Source organism: Formica exsecta, unplaced genomic scaffold, assembly GCF_003651465.1.
Source record: "Formica exsecta isolate Colony F162 unplaced genomic scaffold, ASM365146v1 scaffold283, whole genome shotgun sequence".
NCBI lineage: Eukaryota > Metazoa > Arthropoda > Insecta > Hymenoptera > Formicidae > Formica > Formica exsecta.
In genome coordinates, this window is record NW_021850093.1 from 314571 (window position 1) to 327534 (window position 12964).

General features: G+C 31.0%; 1 protein-coding gene across 1 annotated transcript in view; it reads right to left on the reverse strand.

Moving 5' to 3' along the window:
• Window positions 1-2779: 2779 nt before the first annotated feature.
• The window catches only part of LOC115237278 (protein sevenless-like), a 13947-nt gene continuing 3762 nt past the window's right edge, over window positions 2780-12964 (reverse strand). The window contains 10 exon segments of the mRNA XM_029810220.1: window positions 2780-3114; window positions 3238-3669; window positions 3890-4363; window positions 4640-4826; window positions 4828-5947; window positions 5950-6272; window positions 6510-7160; window positions 7284-7374; window positions 8016-8067; window positions 12808-12959. Of these exon segments, the coding sequence (XP_029666080.1) occupies window positions 3322-3669; window positions 3890-4363; window positions 4640-4826; window positions 4828-5947; window positions 5950-6272; window positions 6510-7160; window positions 7284-7374; window positions 8016-8067; window positions 12808-12897 (3336 nt within the window). The 5' untranslated portion in view covers window positions 12898-12959 and the 3' untranslated portion in view covers window positions 2780-3114; window positions 3238-3321.

Here is a 12964-nt window from a genome sequence, read left to right on the forward strand (position 1 = left end):
AAATATGGACTTGACCTTGAGTGGCCTTTTTAAGGTGAGGACAATGTGATCGATGTTTTCTTAAATGGAACTCCCCATTTTTTATTGCATATTCTTGTAGCTTATCTCGAGAGCTTTTCAAAACACTATAATAAAGTATTTTTTCATTAACTACTTTTTGGGTTATTTTATATTTTAATCTAACATATTTTGATATAAAAAATATAACATATCTCGTAAAATATTATAAATATATATATATACATATATACATACTATGCGTGCTCTTGAGGGCTCATTATTCGTGCACGTCGTTCTTGACGGACTGTAACGTTTGTATCATGAGGTTTGAATCGAGCGATACATAACACGCTTGCGTATTTGTGATTGATGAACATTATAAATCACAGTAACTGAATCCAAATAATCAATTTAAATTAAACATTTTTGCTGAATCATGATTTTTTATTTGCTGCACTTATTTTCTTCTGTGAAGATACTCGTTCCTGTTTAAAAAAAAACTACGCTTTCTAAGATTTGTATAATTGGATATTATTAATATCATTAATGAGTAATCAATATTCATAAATAATATGTAACTATACTCCGTCCAAAGAGAGAATGACCTCGGTCCGCGCATAAGCTCGTCCGTTTCGCGCAGGTCTCCACCCACAGAAGCCGTATCTGTATGGGCAAATTCCGGTTTCATATTTATATACCTGCTATATATATATATGTATATAGGATGGACCATTTTAATCAATCCACACAAATATCTCAAAAGCTGAGCCCAATAGACAAAAATGTTTCAGACAAAAGTTGCTTGAGGAGGCCACATGATAAAAATATGGACTTGACCTTGAGTGGCCTTTTTAAGGTGAGGACAATGTGATCGATGTTTTCTTAAATGGAACTCCCCATTTTTTATTGCATATTCTTGTAGCTTATCTCGAGAGCTTTTCAAAACACTATAATAAAGTATTTTTTCATTAAGATCGTTTAAATATTAGAGAAATTGTGAGATTATAATTTTATAATTCGCCAAGAAAATAATCTTCAGCTTTTAGTGCAACAATGCATATTAAAAATTGCAACATGAGAAATAAAAATAATAAGAGGATCTAATTATGAGTCAGTTTGAACACAAAATATTAAATTTGAATTTCAAACGCAATAGAAACGAAAACGATTGAAGAACGCGTATACAATCGCACATAATTAAAACGAGGAAAAAGAAAAGGCTCTTACCTCTGACGTCATCCTCGAATTCCGGCAACTGATTAGACTGCTGGAAGAAAGAGGCTCCGCCGCCTCCGATCGGCGGCAGGAAGTCGTTGTCGCGGAATATCAATCGCGGTGTCCGATGGGACATCACCGGCCTGTTGTAATCGGCGATTACGGGGCTCCTCCAGAGGGACTTGTGCTGCCTCCACGTACCGGGTAACTGGGGGACGAAACGCGCGATCGGCCCGAGATTCCTGCCTTGCGACGCAGGTGGACCGCCACCCACGTCGGCGAGGTAAGCAGCGGATCCCGTAGGAAATCGCACATATCTTCGCCGGCGAATCGCCGCCAACCCCCTAGTGCGATTCGTCTCGTCTCTTAGCACGCCGATGGCCGGGGAATCCAAGTTCGCGAGCTGCCGCGTCTCGCTCACCATCAAGCTCGAGAAGAGACTCAGGACGACCGCAGCGAGAAGCCAATGACACGGCCTCGATACACCCATCGTTTTGCTGGGAAGAAATTAGAAATCAGAATTGTACGAAATAATCCTGTGTGTATATACTACGTCCAAAGAGAGAATGACCTCGGTCCGCGCATAAGCGGGCAAAGTGGGGAGAACATGGCGAGATACTCAATACCGTATACGTAGATACGGCTTCTGTGGGTGGAGACCTGCGCAAAACGGACGAGTTTTCGTTTGGACCGAAGTCATTCTCTCTTTGGACGGAGTATACACATATTGCAACAACAAATTTTGAAGAGCATATTTCGCATAATTTATATACTTAATCAAGTAAAAAACGTAGTGACACAAATTACAAAACAATAAAATATTGTTTTGTTGCGAACTTCTCTTATGGGCAATAATTATTTCTATAACAATATTTAAAGTTAAATATTTCGATACTTTACCGTTCAACTTTTTGGCGATCTAAATATGATTCGGATTGAGAACGCGCAATTAAACAATCGAATCGCAAGATCGAGTTATTAACTTAACGAAGAGCTTTGTGATACATCAATCGTTTAATAAATAAATAATCTATAATTTAAAATACTTGTATAATTTAATATTCCGCGCATATATCATAGCGAAATATTTCGACAACGAATGACAGATTGCCGCGCAAGATATAGGCTGTGTGAGAGTCCACCTCCAGATCAAATTCCAATTAATTTAATCGGCTCATCAACGATATGTGCATTATTTTTTCATTGTTAGAAATGTAATTATTAATTTCTTTGTTGTTTGGTATATGGGAAAGAAGAGATTAGGAACGATACGACTTTAAAGTTGCTATCTCAGTTAAATTTATCGCTGATCGAACTTAACCGGAATTTGGTCGTGTTTAAGAGAATTATCTTTTCTTCATAATACATTTGAGTGATTTGCTATATTCTCTTTTTTATCTGCATTTTTAAAAATATTTCTGCGCTTAAAATCAATTCAGTTGTACACCCAGATTTTGAGTAAAAGAAAAACAAAGGGAATAAAAAAATCCAGAAAATTAAAAAAATGTACACATTATAAAATTTAATTCTTCTATATTATGTATTAATATTAAAAAATGTTATATATATTAATGTAATATGATTGTATATTTTATTAAGGCATTTATGTAAGAAATAATATAATATAAAAAGGAGTGCTAATATAATATGAAATAGACATTATTTCTAAAATTACTGTAGCAATCTACCGATAATTATAGTAATCAGAACCATTAGAGAAAGAGGTTTTGTTTCAATTATTTAAAAGTATTAACATAAGCATCACATTGTTTACAGTTGCAAGAACAAGTGTTGTGCTTTCTAATCATCAAAATTTTGTAAAGTATGATTGAAAAATATCTTTATTTTTATCGATAAATCTAACATATTAAGATTAAACTTGAAAACGGTAAAATATTAGTTCCCATACAGCACACAAAGATTGCATACATATTGTAGCAATCTTTCACCGCAATATTGCAACTTTGCAAATTCACTGCAAAATGTTGCTGCAATATAATCGCAATGATCTGTGCTGTATGGGTTATTTACAATTATTTTTCCTACGTTAAACTTCTCATTGAATCATTTGGAATATATCATCATTAATTAATCAAATTTTATCGGCTAGATAATATCCATTGAACTCAGTAAAATATCTTCTATGTTATTTCTTAGAGCTATAATATTTTTGAGACAGAGTTTGAAGTTCAGTCTATCATTCGCTGAACTCCAGCAACGCAGCATCAACTCGTACAAGGTCGGTGGACAATTTAGAGGCATCGGCAACCTGCCTCCAGTGCGTACATAATCTATCACTTCCAGATTAGTCCTGCCAGTGTAAGGATGCTCACCCAACGATGTAATTTCCCAAATTATAACCCCGAATGACCAAACGTCGCTCTGGGAAGTAAATATTCCGACCACTAAAGATTCCGGTGCCATCCAGCGAATAGGAAGCAGTTCTTGTCCTTTCTAAAACATGTGATTTTAGCAAAGTTAATCTTGAAATTTTCCATTTTTTAAGTATTTATACTAAAATGAACAACGTCCACTTATTTTTTACTTTATATAAATAGAAATAATTTATTTTAAATAAATTTTCTATTTAAAATAAAAATGCACTATATTATTACGACAAGAAAAGAACATACAAACATTTAAAAAAATTTTATTTAAAAATAATTGTATTTGCCTTGCGGTAATAGTCACTATTGTAAATATCTCTACTTAATCCAAAATCGCCGATTTTGACGATACGGTTCTCGCGATCTCTCGCGGATACTAAGCAGTTTCGACACGCGAGATCCCTGTGAACGAAACGTAGATCTTCGAGATAGCGACAGCCTCGCGCAACATCTTCGCATATGGCGAATAAATCTGGCAGACGCAGAGCTTGTGAATCTGACGGTTGCAATTTTCGACTATCTCTCAAATATTGTAGCAGATCACCAGTTTCCATTAATTCCAACACGATTGATGGAATTTCCGGGTCTAAGCAGATGGCCAACAATCTTAGCACATGTTTATGTCGGAAATACTTCATAAGTCTGGCCTCTTCTAAAAACATTTTTCTTTCGTGCGAAGAAGCATTTTTTCGAAGCATTTTTACGGCAGCGGGTATCTCTATGCCCGTTCTTCCTAAATTCTTCACTTTTCCTTGGTATACCTGCAAAATATTTGAAATTAATTTAAATTTATACTTCATTAAAAAATATGTAGTTTAATGTCAAATAACATTATTTCATTTTTTGTATTAAATGATTTAACGAGAAATATATAATAGAGTGCATATGTATGTTATCTCACAAAAATCTTGCATTATAATCTCTTATAAAAAGTTATTCATATAATTATTTTTATCGAAAAATGTGTATCTGTTTCAATTTATGTTGATCTAAAAATTAATAGCGTATGACATTGCATTAAAATAATTAGTTTTTACCATTCCGAATGCGCCGCTGCCTAAAAGTTGTTCTAGTTTGATTTGTTCACGTGTGATTCTGATCAATACATATTCATCCGAATCATACTGCAATATAGGATTGTATGACATATTGAAATGAACGAGTAGGCCGTCAGGCATCTCCTGTAGAATCGCTAATTCGGTGCATACAATGTTATGAAATTTTCATTTGCTTACTTATGTTGCTACTCAGTGTTGAAAAAGTAAATCTTCCATCAGACGGCCATATAAAGTCTTTCTCGTACTTAGGGTATCTCAGTATCAAACGAAACTCGTATTGAGTTCCTGGTAGTAAGTTTTTTATATAGTACATTACTTCCCCCTCATTATTTTGCTTAGAATTGTTTGCAATTTGCCACTCCTGTCTCTCAATATCAACATTCTTGTATTCTAATACGTAATTAATTGTCAAATTAACGCTAAGAATCCACGAGATATTCATACTATTTATGCTAATCTCGTTCAAAATTATGTTGTTTGGTTCGGAATACATGTACAAGGTTTTGTTCAAACTGTCATTATAATGATCGGTGAAGTTCGCTGGATACAAGCGTACATACACCCTGTATTTCTGTCCTGGTATCAACGGTTCGATTAACATACTGTCTATCTTATGTTCGGTTTTATTGATAAGTAAGAACTTGCTTATCTCTCGTGTATTGTTTATCAAATTAATTGATGTCCAGTATACTTTGTAGGTCACGGGCACGCAGTTCAGTTTCTTGGGCGGCATCCAATAAACTGCCGCTTTAGTAGGCGTCAGAGCTTCAACTGTCACATTTTCCGGTGCGTCTAATAAATCGACTTTGCTCGGTTTAGTTATCAGTATCACTTTCGAGCCGAATAACGGGTCCATCGATAACCGAACAGAGTAAAAATTGCTGAGGGTTAGCAGTAACTGATACTGTGTAAGCGGCTTTAAATTCTGAATCTCGTAAAGTCGCTCGCACGTCCGTATGGTGTAATTATCGAATTTATTAAGCTCATTGTCCAAACAATAGCTTATGTTGATAGTGTATAGAATGGTAGGTAAGTTGTATCTTTTGCATCCACTCTTGAAGACCGGTTCCGGAAGATTTATGATGATACTGTTCGCCGTTACCATCAGTATTTCCATGTTGTATTTTTTTTTGTCAGGTGTCAGACATCTTATTGGAGGATACCGTTGCAAAGATTCACCGAAAGCATACAATTGATCAATCCTGGAAGACGTTTTTATTTTTTGGATGTTTTTGAATGCGTTTACGCTCTCGAGAAGTGCATACTTTTTTTCAAAACATGTATATGATTATTGTTAGAAATGTAAATATTTGTCTTGTCAATCATTAAAGATCCGAAATATATTATGTCGGTTTCTTCGTCTCGTAAAATCAACGTGCACGTAGAAACGTTAATGTCTGTCACAAAGAAGAGCTTTGGCGTTAGCCAGTAAATTAGCGGCTTCTTAGTATTGATGTCGTCAATTTTTATGGCTTGTAAAGTAAAATTATTCAGTGGGAAAGGGCATATAACAGATAAATTTTTCTGAAGCTTTCGAGTGTTTTTTCCATCAAGATCCGATTGTATTACATCAAGTTTATCATATGTAGTGTAATTTATCCAATATAAATTTCTAAAAAATATATGCATTACTTTACTTATTATAAAACATTATTATAACAATAGCAGAAAAAAGCTTTTATATATAGTAAATATTTAAAATTCCTCTATTTTGTATTAATTTATTATTTTTTAATAACTTTTGATCTTAATTATAAAGCCATATAAAATTATTGAAAAATTACAAATTAATACAAATTTTTAATGAAAATATTGTTTGATTATTTCAATTGGATGAAAGTTAACATACCCTGTAGATGGTAGTACATTTAAATTTTCAATAAATATGGAGGGACCTATTTTTGAAATCTTATTATATTTGACTATGCCATTTTCCCACATTTCTAAGTCGAACTTTATGATGACACCAAAATTTAACTCGTCTATTTCCATCCAGTACAGATTTCTTGCTACCCAGTCAATGCAGAGATGGTACGCAATACCTTGAAGGTTAGCTATTTTTGTAATTTTGTGTTCATTTATATCCAATATTTTTAGTTCTCCCATAACGTTGATCCAATAAATTTTATGTTCCGCTATCGAATAAGTGGCACCCATTATCGTCGTAAATGGTTCGCTCATGAGATTAATGTTAATATTTGAATCCAGATCCCATTTATCGATCGTATCTCCCGATACTATCAATAATTGCGGTATTGGATTTTCGTGCGTAGTCGATACATGAATCAAATTTGTGTAAGGGCCAGCACTAACTTTAGTATTCGCTTGTACTTGAAAGAAGTACATCGTGTTAGGTTTTAGATTATGCACCGTGCACTCCAATATTGTAGTTGAGATATTTTTGTTTATGCAAATTTGAATCTTTTTTTTGTTCTCGGTGGACCAATACTGCACTGTGTATCCTTGTATTACTTCGTTTGTGAATTCAGGTTGATTCCATCTGTAAAAAATAAATAATTTTTCCGCCTTTTTATATTTAGTAAAATTATAACAGAATCAACGTTTTTGTATATATGTGTCGTTAAATTTAAAAGAATACAGACTGAGAATTTAGATTTTTTACCTAAATGTCACAGAAATGTTTTCTTCATTTAGGAATCTATTATGGAACTCTACAAATGCTCTGGGAGATGTTGGTTTGCTCAAAATGCTTTCTAGAAATTTTTAAATTATACATATTGGCATAATTATATACAAGAACATTAATCGATTATTTCAGTAATTTGGAAAAAAACAATTTAAAATAAAAATAAAAGCAAGAAAAAAAATAGAGGTAAATTATAAAATATAGAAATTAGCATAAGTGTTAACTTTTAAAATAATATAATAATACAAAAAAGCTTGCGTATTTTATAAGACTCAAAAAAATAGTTGTTAATCCAGAACAGAAACAAATATAAAGTTTTTAATGAAGTATTAAACATTTTTCGGAAAAATGTTATTGATTAAGCAATCAGAAGTATAATATTTGCGATTGTTCTAAAAAAATAGCAAAGTTAAATAATATAATTAACTGCTTTATATTAAATCTTTAATAATTTTACATACAATATGTGGATTTTTATTTTTCTTTTGCAGAAAAATGAAATTTTCATACATTCTTCTCGCTGTTGAAAAATATTTCTTTTTAGATTTTATTTTTACTCTCTTTCTCTTAAATGTAAATAATTTTTACAATCTCTTTTTATCGTAGACTTTTCTTTTTAACGATTTATGCATTTCTTTGCAACTTACCAACAGATTCTGAGATCACATTTGCAAGTGGAATCTCATTAATTTCGTTTCTTATACTCACCATTATCAGGATGATCCGTTGTTAATGATGAATTGTTGTTGTTTTGAATATCCTTGATAAAGTATAACATAAAAAGAAAAGAATTAAGTAAGCATCCTGGGCCAAAAACGCGGCTACTTCTGGTACTTTTAATGATAAATAATATATGTACAAATAAGTAAAATTGCCATAAAATTGCTTATTTGTTTAATCATATCGGTTTAATATTATTCTTTATATTCCTGGTTGATAATGTGTTAAATACAATGTGTTACATTTCTTTTCGAATCTGGTTTTATTGTGTTTCAAGACATCTTCTTGCATATCAAACATGATTCTTATATCAAAGAGAAAGAGATATGTTGCATCAAATAGAGGTCAATAAGATCGTTTGGATTAATGAACATGTTATATAAATCAATATGTGGTGATTCAATGCTCGATGCTCGTTGATTCACAGACGGTCTGCTATGATATCAATTTGTGTGTGATAACTCAAAGTCACGCAGAATAAATTAATAAGGGTTACTAAGAATTCACAACCGCTTCTCTTAGCAGATAATACATGAAAGTGTAATTCTTTTCGATTGTTGAAACAATGTTGTTTAATGATTTGATTTTTTACGATAAGTTAGTTAACTTCTCTAAACAAATGACTTTACTTTAATATGACTTTTCTTTTCAAAAATTTATTTGTTATCATTAAAGTTTCAATAACGTTCGTTCTTTAAGAATATAAATGTTATAAAAATTGTCTTTTATGGTCATAGAAATTATATAAATTCTTGTACTTAAACTTTTGTCAAATTTCTTTTCGGTTATCATTATATTTTTTTAACACAAACAAATTTTGGAAAACACAATAATATAATTAACTTTCATTACCTGGGTAAGATCGTATGTATATGTATATATATAGCTATATAATAGATGTATATACGAAAATCGAAGGCATAGCAAAAAATTGGCTGGTTACGTATATTGTTAATTTCTGTGACCATTGGCTTTATTGTTAGGATTAATTGATACAACTCGAAATTCCATTATACCGATACTCGACTTTGTTTCAATATTTAGTAGTTCTTTTCTGTTATATATGTATATACATATATAACTATTCTTAACATAAAAAAAAAAATAATACTGACTAAATTAATTTTGTAAAATAAAAACTAATTTAGTACAACTTTTATTATATTACTTAATATTATACTAACAAATGGTTATAAATATTTAAAAAAATAAAGAGATCTTAGTAATTAAAAAAAAATCACATAAAAATCAGTTCAAGTATACCTAACTATATGTATGTATTAATTCCGCGGAGAATAAACAGAAAATGTTATTGATGCTAAAAATACTTATTTCTAGACACAAAGATAATAGTTGCTTTCCATTTACATCAAAACTCAGATAATTCTCACTTGCGTTCTCTCTCGCTCGCACGTAACATACATGCGAGTGAGAGAGAACGCAAGTGAGAATTATCTGAGTTTTGATGTAAATGGAAAGCAACAATGTTATATAATGGACCTCCGAGAAAGAGAAAGACCGTCCAATAAGAATTCTTATAACTAAATTTTGATTATAAGAATTTTTCTCGATAATGGTTATCCATTGAAGTTCATTTTTTAAATCTTTTATGCACGTCTTAAAACATTATTTAAAAAGTCGAAAAATAGAGAAATGGATATTAATCAGGCAACGAAGAGTGAGGCTTTTTCATATTTCATTACACCGTATGTTTCTTCTATATCCGAGCGATATATTAGTATTACAAGAAATCTTAATGTCAGATTATCCTATTGTAGTCTCAATAAATTACACAGTTACATTAGAGTTCAGAAAGACACTCTTTTTAAAGCCTCGTGCAGCAACATTATTAATAAAATTAATTGCAGTAATTGTAACGATTCGTATATCGGTCAAACGGGCAGACAGTTACGTACAAGGATATCCAAGTATCGTAATCATATTAGATGGAATGCGACAAATTATTCTATTTTAATCGGTCACAGACTGGAATTTAATCACTATTTTGATTGGGATAAAGTTGAGATTTTGGATAGTGAACCTTTGCTTAAGAAACGCTTAATTTCTGAAATTGTGTACATTAAAAGGCAAAAAAAAGAGCCTTAATTTGTAGATAGAGAAAGAATGTTTATATTATACTTATATGGATGTAATCGATAAATTGCCGAAACTTTGAATGTCGCACCGTCTTATTTGTAACCATCCCTCTCTATTCATATTTATTTTATGTATCGTGTAATTTGAAGAGACTTGATATTCTGTCTCGAATATTTGTTGTTTGTAACATTTATCTTCTGTACAATATGACTCACTCAAGTTTAATATACTTCTATTACCAATTTCTTTTTTAATGTAGTATATTTTATTCGACGGTCTTTCTCTATCTCGAAAATTCATTGTATAACATTTGTCATTTGACAACATGGGTGACTCACTCTTGTTCTGTATATTATTATTATTATATTTTTAATTTAATATACATATTTCATTTACTTTGTAATTGTGCTGAAGATGGTCCAAAAAAGGACCGTAACGTACGCTTTTTATAATTATGCTTATCATCACTTGGTTAAAATGTCAAAGTAATTTGATTGTAATAAAACATATGCGCACAAATTACTGGCTAATAATTGGCTTTTAATTGCCTTTTTCTTTCTTTGTATGAAATAACATAAATCTATATAACATAAAACACTAGAAGCGTATGCGTGATATTATGAAAAAAAGGGGATGCATAAATCTTGAAAATTTTGTTTAGAAATGGATGTTTTATAGTACAAAATTAAGCTTAATTAAGATGGTGTATTAAAACTTGACTATATTAGTTGCTTTCCATTTACATCAAAACTCAGATAATTCTCACTTGCGTTCTCTCTCACTCGCATGTATGTTACGTGCGAGCGAGAGAGAACGCAAGTGAGAATTATCTGAGTTTTGATGTAAATGGAAAGCAACTAATATAGTCAAGTTTTAATACACCATCTTAATTAAGCTTAATTTTGTACTATAAAACATCCATTTCTAAACAAAATTTTCAAGATTTATGCATCCCCTTTTTTCATAATATCACGCATACGCTTCTAGTGTTTTATGTTATATAGATTTATGTTATTTCATACAAAGAAAGAAAAAGGCAATTAAAAGCCAATTATTAGCCAGTAATTTGTGCGCATATGTTTTATTACAATCAAATTACTTTGACATTTTAACCAAGTGATGATAAGCATAATTATAAAAAGCGTACGTTACGGTCCTTTTTTGGACCATCTTCAGCACAATTACAAAGTAAATGAAATATGTATATTAAATTAAAAATATAATAATAATAATATACAGAACAAGAGTGAGTCACCCATGTTGTCAAATGACAAATGTTATACAATGAATTTTCGAGATAGAGAAAGACCGTCGAATAAAATATACTACATTAAAAAAGAAATTGGTAATAGAAGTATATTAAACTTGAGTGAGTCATATTGTACAGAAGATAAATGTTACAAACAACAAATATTCGAGACAGAATATCAAGTCTCTTCAAATTACACGATACATAAAATAAATATGAATAGAGAGGGATGGTTACAAATAAGACGGTGCGACATTCAAAGTTTCGGCAATTTATCGATTACATCCATATAAGTATAATATAAACATTCTTTCTCTATCTACAAATTAAGGCTCTTTTTTTTGCCTTTTAATGTACACAATTTCAGAAATTAAGCGTTTCTTAAGCAAAGGTTCACTATCCAAAATCTCAACTTTATCCCAATCAAAATAGTGATTAAATTCCAGTCTGTGACCGATTAAAATAGAATAATTTGTCGCATTCCATCTAATATGATTACGATACTTGGATATCCTTGTACGTAACTGTCTGCCCGTTTGACCGATATACGAGACGTTACAATTACTGCAATTAATTTTATTAATAATGTTGCTGCACGAGGCTTTAAAAAGAGTGTCTTTCTGAACTCTAATGTAACTGTGTAATTTATTGAGACTACAATAGGATAATCTGACATTAAGATTTCTTGTAATACTAATATATCGCTCGGATATAGAAGAAACATACGGTGTAATGAAATATGAAAAAGCCTCACTCTTCGTTGCCTGATTAATATCCATTTCTCTATTTTTCGACTTTTTAAATAATGTTTTAAGACGTGCATAAAAGATTTGAAAAATGAACTTTAATGGATAACCATTATCGAGAAAAATTCTTATAATCAAAATTTAGTTATAAGAATTCTTATTGGACGGTCTTTCTCTTTCTCGGAGGTCCATTATATAACATTTGCTTTCTGACAACATGGGTGACACATTCTTGTTCTGTATTATTATTATTATATTTTTAATTTAATATATTTTATTTGTAATTGCGCTGAACATGATCCAAAAAGAACCGAAACGTACGCTTTTTATGATTATGCTTATCATCACTTATTGTTAGTTAAAATGTCAATGTAATTTGATCGTAATAAAACATATGTGCATAAATTACAGCGCTGGCTCTTAATTGTCTTTCTCCTTCTTCGTATGATATTCATAAGAGTCTTTATTAATATATTTTGATTTTATGTTATTATTATATAGTACATATATTTTATTATCATAAACAGTTTTACTAAATGAACTATTAGCTATAAAAATATTTAATTTTACTTATTAATAATATTAATGATATGAAATTAAATAAATTTAGAAAGTGTAGCTCGTTGTAAAGTAGTGACGAGTAACTTTGCAGAAAAAAATGGGTCATAAATGGAAAGCAATCTCTTACCTGTATGGAGTCTGAATCCGGATGCTTTGACATGATATCCGCTTTCGTTAATATTAACACTTTCAGTAAAATATATATCGTTTTTGACATAATAATTATGTTTTTCTTTTTTGTAAATACTTGCACTCAATCAATTTCCGTGAAATCCTTGGCGGTT